Consider the following 17,333-nt stretch of genomic DNA (forward strand, 5'->3'; position numbering starts at 1 on the left):
CCGACAACGGAAGTATTAAATGAAATTTAGGCCACTTTATCGTGGGGGCCAGGGTCGCGTTGCCATATAACGGTCGGTATATCATTATATGATAACCTTGGTCACTCAGAAGTATCTAAAGAGTGAATCATAACTGAAAATCAAGCGGCTTTTGTTGAGGGGCCCAAAGCTGCTCTGTCGTGCTTACTGGGATCGATCAGCGATCTGAAATAACATGACTTCACTTTTTAAAGCACATTTCAGTTGAGGTGACACCATTGTCTCCACAAGTCGCTGTCGATCATAACAGAGCGGAGTTCATCATGTAGACCCACATCCTCTTCAATTGCCTTCAATGTACAATACTACTTTTAAAAAAGCATCAAAGCCCATTTTACGTCGCAAGAGTTGTAGTGTAGACTTTCTCGTTTTCATAGAAAAAACACCTGTTAAAAGAACCACAAAATGGTGTCTTCCCAACAATAACACCATCTGAAAGTCCTCTCAACCCAGCTGAACGGTTTCCTGGTCCGCTGCCATACTGTCATACAGATGGCGGTTATCCTGGGAACCGGGGCGGTGGAAGGTTGGCCGGAAAATTGATGACCACCTTGCCCCGAAGGGGGCAGGCAATATAAACACACAAGCAGAAAGATGCATCCAGCTGCAACTTTCGCTGATCTTATAGACAAAAAACGTCAGCAAAAATAAAAGATAGCCAAGTTGAGTCAAGAAGCGAAGCGCGTTTTTGCTAGGGTGTTTTGATTTTGTTTTACCGGTGCGTTTGATTTGTGTTCTCGGGCGCATGTTGCGCGCTCCCCGCAGGATGTTTCTGTGTTGTACGTGCCCTCAGCTGGCGGGCAGGCCGACGGGATGTCCTAGGGGGCTGGGCGGGTCAGGTTACTCGGCCTGCGCGGTGCGACTCATGCCCATATATGCCTGCCGGGTAGCGTACGCAGATGCCAGTTCGCTGTGTTCAACCGTACGGAGTGGAGTGTTCCGGAGCTCCGGTCCTAGAGACGGTTTTATCTTGTAATCTTCAGTTCGAGTGACACGGCGTTTTCCACTGCATCACGTCATTGTAACCCGCGTTCTCACCTGTATGGATGCAGCCATGTACATGAGCTCGGCCCCGCCACCGTCCCTCCACCACTACCCCTACGGGCACACGTCGCACGCAGGCCCGCAGGCGTCGCGGTACCCTCCCGTGCCCACCACGGCCGGCGGCCTCCACGCGCTCGCCGAGGCCAGCCATGTATCTATGTACTCTTCCCAGGCCATGAGCTGGTCGCAGCGCCCTGAACAGGTCTCCCACCACCACACCTCGGGCATGCACCACGAAAACCCGTATTTCGGACAAGAACAAGACCTGTCCTGCAGCAAGACACTGGAGGAGCGAACCAACATGGCCGTACCCACGTCCTGCGTTCTGAACTCGAACCTCGTGAACGAGGACGACAGGCTGTCCTGCTCCAGCGTCTCACCCACTGATAACAGAGAAAACTCAGGTGAGGAAAGTACTTTCTCTTTTCAACAAGGCCTAAAGCTGTCTCTAGTGTTCCAGTCATCACCTGTAGTACACTTTCACTCCCAGGCTCTGTTTAGCAAATTTGTTTTATAATCCCGTTATCATAACTTTCACTTTTTGTTGTACCCCCTATCATACACCGCGATTAGATACTTTTTGAAAACGATTATGTACCCGGTGTTTATAAGTTATTTAGCCTGCCTGATGCTGACTTGGGTCAACGACATCGACTAAACTTCACGGGTCGTTCAAGACATCATTGTCAACATACTGTATCGTGTCTGTATGCCTTGTCATTTGAATTATGACACAAAGAAGAAGAGAAACCGTGAAAACTGGAACAGTGTCACGTCTTCAACTTGAGTGACTCAGGATCACCCAGGATCGTTATTTATATACTAGTACTTCCTTGCCGTGTAGTTCATCACACGACTACACGCGAACTGCTCCCGCCCGTTTCCCGTGTACTCATGTTGTAGTTCATCACACGACTACACGCGAACGCCTCCCGCCCGTTTGCCGTGTACTTGAGACCGCTTGGCACGGATGTGTGTGACCGCAGAGCTGTCAGACTGGGGCAGTAAAAGTCGTGCCTGTAAGCGGTCGGGTTCAGCCCCCCAGTTCCGCCAGTTGTGGCCGCGTTTCACGGACTGACACCTCCCTAATACAAGACTAAACAAACCTGGGACAACGCGTACGGTGTTCCTATTTAGTTTTCCGAAAGTTCGGACTGTCTATAATTATTGACAGCATTTTGAGCAACAAATTCAGTCGCTCTTTTCCAAAAGAGTATACATCTAGTAAGCACCTCACTAATAAAAGACTAAACAGACCTGGGGTCAGCGCGTACCTATTCAGTTTGCTGAAAGTTCGGTGTATTTATAATCATTGACAACATTTTAGCAACAAATTCGCCCTTTTACAAAAGAGTATACAACTAATAAGCACCTCCCTAATACAAGGCTAGACAAACCTGGGGACAGCGCTAGCGTGTACCTGTTTAGGTTTCTGAAATTCAAGTCCGGTCTATTTAGAATAGTCTGTAATCATTGACATCAACAAATTCGTGCTTCTAACAAAGGGGGTATACAACTAGTAAGCAGTATACTAGTACAAAAAAGGACGGGAAAGATAGATATCACTCGACTTTCGTGACTTCAGGACACACAACAAACTATGTCAGTGAAAAGATTCCTGCAAAAGTAACGGTACTTTTTCTCTACCAGCTTAATGATGTTTTGTATTTTTCTTGATACCTTGATACCGCTTACGTCGATGAAGGTTATACATCCAGGTAATAAGATATTCCAGAAAACGGTTACTCAAGCAAGTGGAAACGATTTTAAATTGTCAAAATTTTATCAAGTTCAAGCAGTTGCTTGAGTGACTGACTGTCTTAAGCTTTCGGCATGTATTTTTCTTAGAGACAACAAAACCAGCTTTTGAAAAAAAATAAGGGTATGTTCAAACAACTACTATACCACGAAATCTCATTGACTGTTTGGAGACAGTTTTGTAGTTGGTAACTTTTTGAGAAACTATCTTCGAACAAATGTCGAGATACCTCTCTCTATATATTCGATTACTAGTCTTTCATGTTCAACTTCTTTGAAGATATGATTTTGTTGAGATCGGGTTGTGTGCATGATTGAAGTTTAGTAAACCATGTGAGAACTCCACGGTGTTCTCTGTGGGACGACTTCAGCGCTTCATTTGAACACGCCTGACCCCCACCTTACCCCTCATTTCGTTTTAATTACAAAATACGTGGGCGATCTTCCCCCAAACACAGTCACAGCGGATATGCCCACATCTGTGCATTACCACGCTCGGCTGACACAGGCGGGCCTCTCCGCACTAGCGGTCCGCTTTTATTTTGTCCGCTGTGTCCAAACAACATTTCTACAACAAGACCCCGAGCGACGTTAGGAGATACATGGGGAGGGGCAGTGCCGAATTCTTGGCGATAGGAAGCGGCGTTGAACAGGGAAACATCGGCAGGACCTGTGGAGAGAAATGGCAGCATTGCTAAAGAACGATAACTCTGATATTCAATATCAGAAACGTCTGCATCTAAAGTTACCGTCCCCAGAACAATTCTACTTTAAAAAGTGCTGTTTTAAAGACATATTCAAACATGTCAAAAGCGACATAATATTCAGTTTTCTTACATACGATATACTATTGTCTGTATGTTTTGTATCCCATATATTGTTTGGTAGTGTCTTTAAATGTTACATATGCTGAACGATCCTGCTTCGTTGGTATACGTACAATGGCATTGCTCTGTATTACGTTTTCTCGCATCAAACGTCTTCTTCAATGTGTCTTGTTGGCTTAGCATGAATGCCAACCTACTAGTTCGTACTAGGAGAGAGACTATTTTGGGGAGCCCTAATAAACTAACTAGGTAACTTGTAAGTCGTAACTCCCCAGGATAAATTGAACATGACCCCACAAAACATCGTAACGTAACGATATCGGTGTCTTAACGCACAGCTGGGCCGACGCCCCTTCTACGCTTCACTCTAAAAGAAACATCAACTTGAGCGGCGTGGCTTTGTTCCTGTCGTTATTGGATCTTAGTGATCTCTGATGACCAATGAAGAGGACTGTTGTATATTTGTCTTGCCGCGTCCCAGTTTCTGTAACGGACCGCGGGAACGGTGGAACCGGAAACGGGGGACGGCGACACACAGGTTCTCGGTGTATATTTGTCAGAGCAAAATGAATGGGTATCTGTGTGTGGGACACCTTGTGATGGGGGCGGGTCTCTTGTGGGGGAGGGGGGCGGCTTCTCCGCTTTCATCTAGCCTCTACCAGGCGCTGGAAAAATTGTAAGAAATGACCAAATTGCAGACAGATATCATGACAAAGGAGTTAGCCGGCCTGGGAGTACAGTTTGCGACCTAAGCAAGAAAATTGTAGACCTAGCTGTGTCTTAATCCGCTTTTTTTATCCTTCGTTCAAGTCAATTCAAGTCAAAGCCTTTATTTTCGTTCGAATGTTTCCAAGCGATCTGTACAAATTTTAGGTCCTGCCTCGACCCACAGACGGTTTGGTCGGGTTAGACACCGATTTGGAAAAGTTGATATCGACACCAAACAATGAGGTATAACTTCTGTCTTCTGTTACGACGTGAGTAATTACCTCGTGCCTGGTGTGACATTCTGATGACCGAACTGTTTCGTTATCAAGACAAACTGCCCTGGGCAAAATCACTGTCACGACAAATGTGAATCATCCGCTACACCAAGAAAAGTTCACACTTTTGTTCGTTATGTATCATAATATTCAACGTGTTGTATTATTACAGCCAGTAGGTACCGGTACCCATCTGAGTAATGAGGCTGTTGTAACGCGCTTAAAAGTCCTCGAACAAGGGACCCCCTTTTTACGTCCCCTCCGAAAGACGGCGCAGCACCAACAAGGATACCCTTCCCCGATTCGAACACCTACCAACTAATTAGAACCACTAGCTGTGAAGCTGCTACCAATTGAGCTCCAGGATCTTAATTGATTGCTGCAGAATTTTAATCAATGCTAATGAAGGATGAAATGATAAGATTCTGCTAGCTAATGATGATTAATTTCTGTGAACTTCTGCTTTTGGTGACACATACAGATATCGCTAACGTGACATATTAATCCAGAAGTCACGACAATATTAGAAAACGGAAGTGAAGTGTTCCGATTCTAGCTAATTGAGCGCCTAAGGAACTGAACCGTCTACTTTAATCTATTTGTCGTAAGTCACAAGTCAACCTGCCCAAGCGATCACCTCTTCAAGCCGACCAACTGGCTATGACGACCGATCCCGAAAAGTTTCCCCATAGGCGACCGCCTTTTTTTCAATCGTTTTAAACATACTAAGTTAGACAACTATACGATGCGAGTAGGGGTAGCTTTCAAATACGCTTCCCAATCCTACTTTTGTAAACTTAAACTTAAGTTTACCTTACGTAGATTTATTGTAAGTTGATATAATATACAGTTCATTCAATGTATGCACACGTTTATGACCTCTTCGTCATCATCATCATATCGGGTAGCTTGCCCGGACTAGGGTTGCTCTTTCCCTCCAGGCAACACGGTCCGCCATAAGTTGGTCTAGATCAAGTTCAGTACTCGCACCTACATCCCCAGCAAGTTGGTCTATGTAGGTCCTTCGGGGTCGCCCGACAGAGGAATGCCCGTGAGTTGGCGCCCAGCTGCAGAGTAGGAGTTCGCTTACTAGCTCTTCTTTTTTTCTCTTCTTTGACCTCTTACAACATGTCATAAAAGACCTATACATTCTAGGCAACAGTCTACTGTACTTGCAACTGAGTGCCCGAAGTGGTATAGGTTTGTAATCTTTTTGTTGCCAGGCTTATCCAAACAATTGTATGACTCGTAGTTAACACAGACACAGCGGAAATATACCTACAGTATATTCTGGTTCACATGCATCTCAGTACGGCGACTGCCCGAAAGCTGGCGTTATCTAAAATGCTTGTCACCCTTAGAGTAGAATATCTTTGCACTCTGTTCGTTAGCAGTCTTTTTCAAACAATGGAAATGAATCATAGTCGTAGCAAAGATACATAGATTAGACAAACGACGGTTGCTAAGATGACCATGCGATTTTTTCTTACATCACGCTGCAAGACTTCGCCTTGAGGCCTGAAGAAACTGGCGTAGTGCCACGGACGTGTCATCGGCTCGGGACGGGATAGACGCTGCTGTATATATCTGAACCCTAATGCACTTCTCTAAAACGCACAGGTTTTCCAACAGTGTTCCAAACATTCTAATGCGTTCGCTTTGGATTGCTATTAACACCCCGATTCCACTAAGGCGGCGATCTCGCTGCGATCCCGCTGCGACCTACACGAATCTCTTTACGCTTTGTGTATTTTGTCGTCTTTCCAGTAATACTTGTACTTATTTTGCATGATATTCCAATTATGAAGTCAATGGTTACGCAGATCCAATCTAGGTCGCAGCGCGATCGCCGTCTAGTGGAATGTGGGTCTAACAGAGGTATCGTCGGAACGTTTTTACGATTCCTTTTGGAGACGATAGACAGTTCATATTCTGTACCCGGGTCAGAAGATTTGATAACTTCAAACTCCAGGCCCAACGTACTTCTCTAGGCTTTCCAACAGTGTTTTAAACAGTCTAATGTGTTCTATTTAAATGGCTATTATTACCTAGGTATCGTCGGAAAGTCTTACAATTCCTTTTGGAGACGATAGACATTTCAAATTTTGTACCCGGGTCAGAAGATTCGATAACTTCAAACTCCAGACCTGTACCCCGGGACCTGGGGGGAACCCAGACGTGTCGAGATCTTCAATACGCCATATGGCACAGTCAATATCGGAATGCCAATATTCCTGAACCGTTTGAACTCGGTGTAACGGACACCCATACATGTTTTCCCTTGACTTTGATTTGTTCTGATATAAATGACACCGGTGGTAAATCATGTGATCAAGTGTTAGCGGAGAGTTCGATTCCAAAACGTTCTAACAGAATTCATATCCACTGTTCTTTGTCGTTGATGATACAGATAACTTCCATTCACCTGGCGTACGGCCAGTAAGGTACTATCTGAGTAACGAGGCTGTTGTAGTGGCCTTTTTTTAACGTGCTCGAGGCACCTCCTCAAACACGGAACCCCATTTTACACCCCTTCTGAAAGACGAATGCAGCTCCAAGCCTTCAACCGAGATGCCCTTCCTGGGTTCCAACCGGGGTCTCCCAGTTAGCAACTAATTAGAACCAGGAACTCAGCTGTGAGGCTGCTACCAATTGATTCAGGGACATGTAATAGCCGTTTTAATGACCACGGCCATGGCAACGAATCTCACAGATGAAAAACGAATCTTTTTACCATGTTTACGCTTCGTGTGTTTTCCTGTCTTTTCAGTCATACTTTTACATTTTGATTGATATTCTAATTATGAAGTTAAGGGTTACACAAATCCAATTTTAGGTCGCAGCGATGTCGCAGCGCGATCGCCGTCTAGTAGAATGGGGGCCTTGATATCACAGCAAAGAAATGGTTCTTGAGACACTCCCCTTTTGTGGAACGAATGTAAAGGGAACTTGGCAGATTTACTGTCTTCGTCGAAACATCGGGCCGGGAGTCTGACAACCGCCTTGTCAGGGCGCCTCTCGGGGGACGCCTCCGTGTTTTCCCAGGCTCAGGGTACATACTCGTCTGCCAGGAACGCCGAGATTGTCACGGCGAGGAACCTGACTCAAACCCCGCCGGGGTCACAAAGCTCAGGCCCCCATTCCATAAACGGCGATCGCGCTACGATGTCGCTGCGACCTACATCCGATCGGATTCGTGTAACCCTTGATTTCATAGGTGTAATATCATCCAAATTTAAACGTATGACTGTAAACACAACAAAAAACACAGAGCGTAAAAGACTCGTTCTTTATCTACGAAATTCGTTGAGCGCTCTGTTAAATTTGAGGTCGCAGAAAGCACGCAGCGAGGTCGCCTCCCTAGTAGAATGGGGGTGCAACAGCGTTGCTACGGGATTGCGATGCACCTTCAGGTTTGGGGAACGCAGCTGGAATCCTTGGCCGCAAACCAGAAGGAAAAGTCGGCAGTGTTGGGTTCTAACCGTTGGGTAATATAACTTGTGGTTAGAGAGGACCTCGCTCTACCGGCGGTGTTGTTTCAGCTTGGAGGTTTTCGTCAATATTCCCACAACTCTAGCCTGGAGGCCAGACCCCCGATCTCTATAATCTATCGTACTGTTTCTCGGGGTCTAACTCAGAGGGGGGGCCTGTTGTAGAATTTCCTCGGAGTCATGTTGGCCCGAGAGCCGAGGAGATGGCCTGTGTATACCCTGGAAACAGTCTGGTATCAAGGCTATGCAGCTAGGGAGGTCAAAAACGACTTGCCTCGTCCAAGACGAGACGTCGACAGTCTGAGGTTTAAACCGCTGGGTGATAAACTAGTAATGTGTGGTCGGAAAGTGGTCGAAAGTCCGAACACTAAAGTCGATGTTGTTACAGCTTGAAGATTTTCGTCAATACATGAACTCCCACAAATAGAAGGAGGTTTAAAGTGGCTTACAGCACACGTCCTTCATTTTAAACACTGCGGTGTTAAAAAGACCGAGATTTTTCATTTGACAGGATAATAGATCTAAAAACGTTATTGATGAATTTTGATGATCTTTTATGAGTGTATTCTTGCTTACAGAAGTGACTACACGTTTGTGGCGTCGTGTTGGCGTAGCGGATTAGGGTGTTTGGCCCAGAACCCAGTCGGCAGAGGCCCTGGGCTCGAATCCCTGACATAACACCGTGCCCTTGTTGTGAATTTTACACGACTCTTCTCATACCTGACTTCGGTTGTGGAGGTAAAGGCGAATGGAAACTATTGGAAAAGAGATGGGCTCCGCCTTCCAATATCTTTAGATACGTCCTAAAAAAAAAGGCTTAGTAATTCAGTTTCTTTACAGCTACTAAACTGCACAGACTGGTTGGGTGGGAGCCCCCTGGTGGTATTTCTCTGGTTCATTGATGGTAGTAATGACCCTAATATCAAACGTACAGAATGGACGATATCTACAATATGTTGTACATTTGCACCTAACGATGACACCGCAATCTTTCTTCCCCTCCCCCCAGACTCGAGTTTTAAGCTGGACCTGTCGGCGAAGCCGCGGAAGGAGCGCACAGCCTTCACCAAGCAGCAGATCATGGAGCTTGAGAACGAGTTCCGCCACCACAACTACCTGACGCGCCTCCGCAGGTACGAGATCGCCGTCAAGCTGGACCTCACGGAACGGCAGGTGAGAAATGTTTACGTAACGTACGTAAGGCCGCCATTGCACTAGACGGCAACCTTGTTGCGACCTAGATTGGATTTATGTAACCCTTGAGTTCACAATTGGAATATCATGCAAAATGTTAAAGTACGACTGACAAAAGACGAAGCGTAAAAAGATTCATTTTTTATCTATGAAATAACTTGGTCGCAGCAAGGCTGCCGCCATAGTGGAGTGGGGGCCTGGCGTTGCATGGTGACATTCAGACTTAGCTGTGTTTCTTTGTGTTTTTCCTCTGGTGTTTTTCATAACCGGTAAACCACTGGTTTTTGTACAGAAGGTACAAGCTGCGTAAGACCGGACTCTAAGGGAATCGACTAAAAAGTCGTTCGTTCACTCCTTTATTCATTCATTCCTCTCCTTTCCCTCCCTTCCTCCTTTCGTACCATCAATTATTCGATCAATCAATCTATCAAACAAACAATCAATCAATCTATCAGCCAATCAATCAATCAATTAATCGACATTGATACATTCACGCCTCCCCATGGGACTGTGGGGGAGGAGTTTTTGGGATGAGTTTATTTTATCTGTCTGTTTATCCCCGATCCTCCCTCTGACCGGAATCATTTTACCCGATAGCCTGAAAACTGATTCGTCACGCCTAGAACGATTTGATTTGTTTTCGCCCTCCCCCATCGGTGTTGACAAAACATGAGAAATAGCTCTGATATAGAGTAGGATAGTGTCACAGACTTTGGGAGGATTATTTCTTCTGCCGTCAGGGGGTTAGCCTCTACCAGGCTCCACCTAGGCCGCAAACTGTTACTCCCCGGCCAGCTAACTCCTCTGGCATGTCATCTCTCTATTTGGCCAATTTCTACTATTTTTTCAGCGACCTGTGGGACCATTGATTAAAATTTTCTGTTGGCGGGGTGCCGGAGAGGTGCTAAAGATGTAGTAGCTACATGTAGCCTGACACCAGACTACCTTGGTTTATTTTCCCCATTTAAAGCGTTGCGTCTTTGTGTGGATGGAAAAGTGGCTTCGAAAAGTGACGCCATCTGAACTATGAAGTTGTTATTTTTCTAGTGATGAACTTCTTTCCAAGCAAAACAGTACGGGCGGAAGAGGGCGATGTTAGAACTACCGCATGCAAAAAGTAAGCAGTAAAACAGGCTTCTCGGTGAAGCATGATGGATTTTCAAGTAGCTAATACTTGTGGTAGTTCAATGCGACTTCGCTATGGCTCACGTTTTACTTTTAGCCAAGCTCACCAGACCACCCCTACTCTTCTCGATAAGTGTGTTGGGTTCTTTTACGTGCAGAGGTTTGACGCTTGAGGCTTACGCCTGAAGCGCCCTCATACACGGGGCCGCCGGCTTTACGTCACCATCCGAGATGAGGAATGCAATCCCTTACAATATGTCCGAGCTTGGACCGACCGCATGCAAGTGTTGGTACAAGTGCAGAATCATTTTCCAAACCTGCAGGCTGTAAAAAGTGAAAGGCTGTACACTAGTGTACGGTATTCCCATATGGTCTGCACAGCATATGTTTGTACAGTGTGTGTGTTGAAATCGATGTCCACACAATAATGCTGTTGAATGAAATGGACACTGATAAACTAGACTAAGAAAAATGAAGCTAAGTGAGAAATAGAAGACGAAATAAAAGACAAGAACATTTCTGGAACATATTTGTCAATTAATTGGCCGTACAAAAAGAACATGAGATTCTATCTTGATAAGAAAACTGCATGAATGGGGATCTCAATACTACAGCATTCACTTCCCTGAAAAATCGAGTACTAGGAGCCCCAGTAGCCGAATCGGATGGCTCCCAGGGTAAGATTACTTAGTCGAGGTTCTACAAGACTAGCTACGCCAGCTATAGGGAGAATATTTGCCAGAGAAGTTTGGCCACCAAAGGGTGTCATTTGCAAGCGCGGACGAAATATTGACCCTCACCGTGGACTGACTCTACTGGCTAATTATTCCTTTTTTGCCGAATTCTGCGATTCATACGCCCGAAGGAAGGCCTGGTGGAGGCTACCCAGTAGTAGTGAGATGGCACCCAGGCTAAGTTTACAGTATTGGGGGAACGAAAAGAACATGCCTGTAATCCGTAGCGACGTGCCGGCCGGCGCAGACATTCTTACCCGAATTGAGATGACAACGGGAATGGGGAGTCATGACATCCCGCCGATGTTGATATCACTGTGTTCGCGTTCGGGACCGCCCCATAGATACGCAGCGGAGTTAACATCGCTGGTTTTATCCGCCGCATACCGGCTAAACTTTCGCCACAATGTTGTGATCCAAGCGTGTTTGTTTGGAGTTTACCTACACAAATTCAGACACCCCAATGCTAAAAAATTACATTTTTTGTAGCACCCCCATTCCACTAGGCCGGCGACCTCGCTGCGATCGCGCTGCGACCTGAAATTTGACTCAACAACTTTGATAAGGGCCCTGTCACACTTGTGCGTATATTCAAGTGCGCGTGAGTTGCGCATTATGGTTTAAGTAAGGTTTGCGGGGGAAAAGTTGTTTTTTACTTTGACCCATCGTTGTGCAGCCTCGTGATCGAACCTAAGAAATCACTTACTCGGCTGCAAACTTAACCTGAACCAAAAACATGCAACTCATGCGGACTTAAAGAAAATTGTTTTTTTGGGGGGTGGGGGGTCGTTTTGTGTGCGTTGTTCTTTTTACAGTCATGATTTTACATGATATTCCTATTATGGAATCAAGAGTAACACAAATCCAATTCTGGTCGCAGCGAGGTCGCAGAACGATCGCCGTCTAGTGGAATGGGGGGGGGGGGAGCTTGTTGTTTGCGACAAAATTGTTCCGCGGTTTATAATCATCCTTTTAGCTAATCCTGTGGATAATATGGGATGGATAAAATGTCGTGGTAGAAGTACGTTCATCGAGAGACCTTCGAAATCTTCCCATGGTACAAACTTTATTTTCTCATCACAATATCTGCCGTACATATCACGGATGCTTTCACGTGCATTTGTGGATAAGGGTTCACATATTACAGATGCCAGCTGGTTATAACTTCTGAGCGTTACCTTTTTATAACCTGACTAAATTCCGTAAGTGTTACGTGGCTAGCAGGGAATAGCGTTCACTAATTATAAGTTAGCCATGCAAGTGCGCGAGTATTTCCGCATTCTGTGTGGTCGAAAGTATTTTGTACTAGTGTCTGTCTACTAGACTGACTACGACGGCTATGGAGAACAATTGCCAGGATCAGGAGAGTTTGGGCACCACAGGTTTTCATTTGTAGGCGAAGGAGAAATGTTAACCTTCCCACGGACTAACACTCCTGGCCAATTATCGAAACTTTTCTGCCGAATTCTACGAAGGCCTAGTGGAGGCTAATTTTGTCCTACCATACCACTGTACAAAAAAAAATCGCCACTCTTTTAAAGCATGTTTTAGTGGGATGATATTCTGTTCGTAGACAACCTGAAAGCTCTTTCGCTGTGTAATGGTCAAACCCGATTGTAAATCGTAGCGTTACCAGGCGTTACAGAAGTTTGTTTCACGCCTATAAAACGCCAAATACCAAAATCAGCTGGAGCCAAAAATTTGCTATCACTGTGTAGTTATTAGAGGTAAATACACGACAATGGTATTTCGTCTGTATTTTGTTTGTCTTGTTCCGAGATGATTTGGTGGCCGTATGTATTTCAGTACGTCATGCCAGTATGAACTTGAAATGATATGAAGTGTTGGAAACTTGGAACTACACATTTAAAGCGGCCAACGCCCAGCTTGAATGATGACGTCATCATCTCCCAACCACCGTGACTACAGCATATTACTCTACAAGCAGAGGTTAGGCTCGGCTTGTTCTATTATATATGGACTTCTTTTTAAGCGTTTGTATCGGGCTTTCTACTATGTCAGGTTTTCTTTTTTGTCCGCCAACCAAATAGAGAACCTAACAAAATAGAAAGCCCGATACAAACACCTAAAAGACGTCGAAAACAAGCCGAAGCCCAAACTCTGCTCGAAGGGTATCGCGTATTGCTTGAAGGATGTCCCGCGGTCTTTGTCATGTCATTGTTGATGACTGATGACTAACTAGGGCCCCGCCTCCGCCCACCTGATGCACCCGGGACATTTAGTGTCCCTGAAGCCATGGAAGTAGACTCGGTGCCACTCCTAGTTAGTGTACCGGAGCTTCCATACTCTAGCCTCATTCACAGCCTTCTAGGAGCGCTGGCATTTATTTTTTTGGAGAATGCTGACTCCACGGTCACAAACAAGCAAAACGATGTTATAAAACTTCTTTTATAAGATGTCAAAGACATCGAAGTAAAATCTAACTCAGACTGAAAGACTTCAAATCTGCCTAAATTCGTTCTTGACCTTGTGGCTCCAAGGTCAGCAGGATTAAGAGATTGGATGACCGGACGACACGAATCTTCGTGTGACCTTCTAATTCTAGAGGTCACAGAAGCCATGATGGACAGAATGTCACCTATGCACGTCCTGGCAACTCGAACGTTTAACCGATCAGTCACGTCCACGCCTTGTGTTGATACCTTGTCACAGAGTCGCCCCCGTTTTTATATTTCCCTCCCTATACACTGAGGGAAATGTATTTTTCTTCATGGCTGGCGTGTTCTTCTTTCTTCTGTCAAAAAAACCCCAAGTAGATGTAGGGTGGCAGCTCTATAAATGCAGAAACGCCTGTTGTTGATACCCTAGGCCTGTCAGCGGTTTTTCTTTCTGCAATCTCTGTTGATTTGTCCCCAGGTCTTATTCGGACGATAGAATTACAGTGTGTGACCTGAATCTTTCCCTTTTAGCGAAAGCGGTAGATATTTTTACTGCTACTATGCTGTTCTCTTCTACTGTTCCACGTTCTAGCTGTCACGTCCACGCCTTGTGTGGATACCTTGCCGGATGCCTCCGGTTTTACCTTTTACAGTTTTCGTCCCCTGGTCTTATTCGGACGATGAAATAATATCTGTGACCTGGTTTTTCCTTTTGGCGAAAGCAGGATTTTTTTTTTGCTGCTACTGTCGCTCAAAATAAACATCAAGCACATTTGTGTCATATAGAGTAAACTTTGTGCCCATGTCCACCTTTGTACACAGACAGAAATACGTCTGGAAAGGAGGGTAGGATTTCTTCATAAGCTGCTCTATCTAGATCACATGTCTGTATATGCCCCCATTAGAATCCAGGCACGTTTGGATACACCGTATTTATTTGTTTATTTATTGGTTTGGCTGTTCAGGACACACAGTCAGTGCTGCCCAACTAGCCTGAGGCTATTACAAAGGGCTGGCCCTGCTGACAAAGACAACACAATTGAATTAGACATTGGCATAACAATCTATAACAATATTCTAAGTACATTAAAAAAACTATTGTATATTGTTAAAGATTTTGGGCAGTAGTCAGTGTTTCTTTACAGCTTCGTTATCATATCTTCCGTAGGATCTGACAGATTAACCTTGAGTTTGACCTTGACACTCCAGAAATATCCCAGGAAGAAAACAAACTCCGACATTATAGATAATCGGTGTTCATCATTGTCGGCTACCGCTATGGGTACAAAGCAGTAAGGTTATGCACCGGAAAATATCGCTTACACTGACACTAAGACATTTATTACATTCTAGAAGGAGACAACCCTTACTGTGTACAAATAGGTAAATATACCAAAGAATGTTTAGATCTTAGAACTAGTGGTGTAAGTGATAGTTTAAACTCGACATGTTGAAGTATTCATATACTTGAACGTAGGTTGATTTCTTTATATCTCATGTTTCTATGTATAGTTGTAGAAGACCTTACGGAAGTCACTGTACTTTTGCTGTGTCAATAAAGATAGCTATGTGTTCTATGTTTAAATCGTTCTTGATATTTCATGCAGTTTTCTCAGACAGGTGTCTCTCATTCTAGTCGCCACTACATCAGATCCTACAGTCTGTATCACCCCAGCCACATGTCTCTGTCCATCACGCCTTACACAGACGCCATAAATATTTTCATCACTTTTATGTGACAAAGAGGTCGTCGGATCTGCTGTCACGGCTGGGTTTGGGCGCGGGAATCCGCCGGGTTCGCTCTGAGCGCCCTAAACACGCGCGGCATTCACAACACGAGCCGCGTCAACACTGCCGCCGTCCGTCTTCATTTGGGGCGCGACGGGTTCACCTTCCAGCGATCCTTCATTTTGTTTCACATCAAACCCCGTCCCAGCACGTCTTCAGAACGTTTTGCGCTTACGGTACTTGGCCTGCTATTTAAACCTGTTGTAGCTGGCGATTCTCTTTCACACTCTTTTGTCAATATTTCATCAGAGTAACGGCCGTTGCATAAGGTATGTCTTTGGACACCACCATATGGACCTACGTATATACGAGATATTAACCTTAAATTTGCGAACACGGCATTAAACGCTCACGTTCTGCAGACGTGCTTCCCGTCCCATACACATACTTATCTCTTGATTTTCATTATCGCTCTCTCAGTAGAGTGTATATCATACATCTATAGTATAGATGTATGATCATTCATATCAGGAGGTTATGATTGACGACCACATAACTCGTTCCGTCACACTGTGCAAACACTCCTCGTCGCCCGCGCACATTTGTGGAGGAATGTCGGAGGGAAGCCTCGCCATGTTTGGATCATGTCGTCTCTGAATAAAATTGAGTTGGGTTGACACTTGTCCTGTTTGTGGGTACTGGGTAAAACTATTCTCAGTACTGATCTGTGTGTCTCGTTGCCATCCTTCGTAGTAACTGCTAGCTCAGTCTTTTTGCTTGGTTAAACCACGATTGAGCCAGCGGTAACTACGGAGGATGACACCCAGACTATATGTGTCTCGTACTCATTCAAGCAGAGGTTATGCTCCGGCTGGTTTTGGACGTGTTTTAGGCATTTTATCGAGATTTATATTTTGTCAGGTTTTCCTATTTAACGCCCTATCAGAGGGACGTCCCTAACCGAAGGTAGATACTCATTTCACCTGACTGAGGTGATCAAATTCGAGTGAACTGTGCCAAAAAGGCAATGGCACAAGTCAACGAAGCATGTCAGGGGACTCGAACCCAGGACCTCTGGGTTCTGTGCCAAACACCCTGCCATTACTCTACGCTGTTGTTTTATTGTCTTGATTCGAGTTCTCACTTCCCTGTCCTCCTCTCTCGTTCCAGGTAAAGGTGTGGTTCAAGAAACAGTCAGAGGACTAGCTCGAACCCAGGACATCTGGGTTTTGGGCCGAACACCCTGTTATTACTCTACGCTGTTGTTTTATTGTCTTTGATTCGAGTTCCCATTTTTCTACCCTCCTCTCCCGTTCCAGGTATAGGTGTGGTTCCAGAACCGGCGGATGACTAGCTCAAACCCAGGACATCTGGTTTTGGGCCGAACACCCTGTTATGACTCTACGCTGTTGTTTTAGTGTTTGATTTGAGTTTTCACACTTCCCTGTCCTCCTCTCCAGGTGAAGGTGTGGTTCCAGAACCGGCGGATGAAGTGGAAGCGGACGAAGGGCGGGGCGGCCATGAGAGACAAGGAGGCGCTGAAGGAGCTCCTGCCGCGTGACCCTGACCTTGAGGAGGAGCCGCCATGTTTGAACGGAGACCATGTACACAACAGCTAGTACCCACGATGCACCGCTTCGGTAGCAATTATTTCAATTTGCAGTCGCAACCCACCTAAAAACATGTTTTTTCGAAACTAAAAACAGTCGCCTGTAATTTGATTATGTGACTTTTCATATCAGACCAAGACTGAACAGAGACCATGTACAGCTAGTACCCATAATACTCCTTCCCATCATACACCGCTTCGGTATCAATTGTTTACAGTAGTAAGACTCGCAACCCACCCAAAAACTTCTTTTTTTTCGAAACTTAAAAAAGAGTCGTCTGTAACTTTATTCTGTGACTTTTCACACCAGACCAAGACGGCGGTTGGTTGTCAAAACAACTTTCAACTTTTATTTTCAACGTAGGTTCTCAAAGAGCGTTGGAACGGCGTTAACGTTAGGTA

At 45.2% G+C, this 17,333-nt stretch overlaps 1 protein-coding gene across 1 annotated transcript; it reads left to right on the forward strand.

Annotated features, from left to right (window-relative positions):
- Positions 1 to 954: 954 nt before the first annotated feature.
- On the forward strand, positions 955 to 17,004 carry LOC136445591 (homeobox protein MOX-2-like). Its single transcript, XM_066443682.1, has 3 exons — positions 955 to 1,487; positions 9,152 to 9,315; positions 16,783 to 17,004. Exons 1-3 carry the CDS (start codon positions 1,082 to 1,084, stop codon positions 16,939 to 16,941), a joined length of 729 nt encoding a protein of 242 aa, XP_066299779.1. The 5' UTR covers positions 955 to 1,081; the 3' UTR covers positions 16,942 to 17,004.
- Positions 17,005 to 17,333: the final 329 nt, after the last annotated feature.

Source organism: Branchiostoma lanceolatum, chromosome 12, assembly GCF_035083965.1.
Source record: "Branchiostoma lanceolatum isolate klBraLanc5 chromosome 12, klBraLanc5.hap2, whole genome shotgun sequence".
Taxonomy (NCBI): Eukaryota; Metazoa; Chordata; class Leptocardii; order Amphioxiformes; family Branchiostomatidae; genus Branchiostoma; species Branchiostoma lanceolatum.

Bases quoted from the DNA above. Each gene is read 5' to 3' on its own strand.
- LOC136445591 (XM_066443682.1), top strand. From the start codon at position 1,082: ATGGATGCAGCCATGTACATGAGCTCGGCCCCGCCACCGTCCCTCCAC. The intron at 1,488-9,151 runs GTGAGGAAAGTA...CCCTCCCCCCAG, and splicing joins TGATAACAGAGAAAACTCAG to ACTCGAGTTTTAAGCTGGAC. The intron at 9,316-16,782 runs GTGAGAAATGTT...CCTCCTCTCCAG, and splicing joins TGGACCTCACGGAACGGCAG to GTGAAGGTGTGGTTCCAGAA.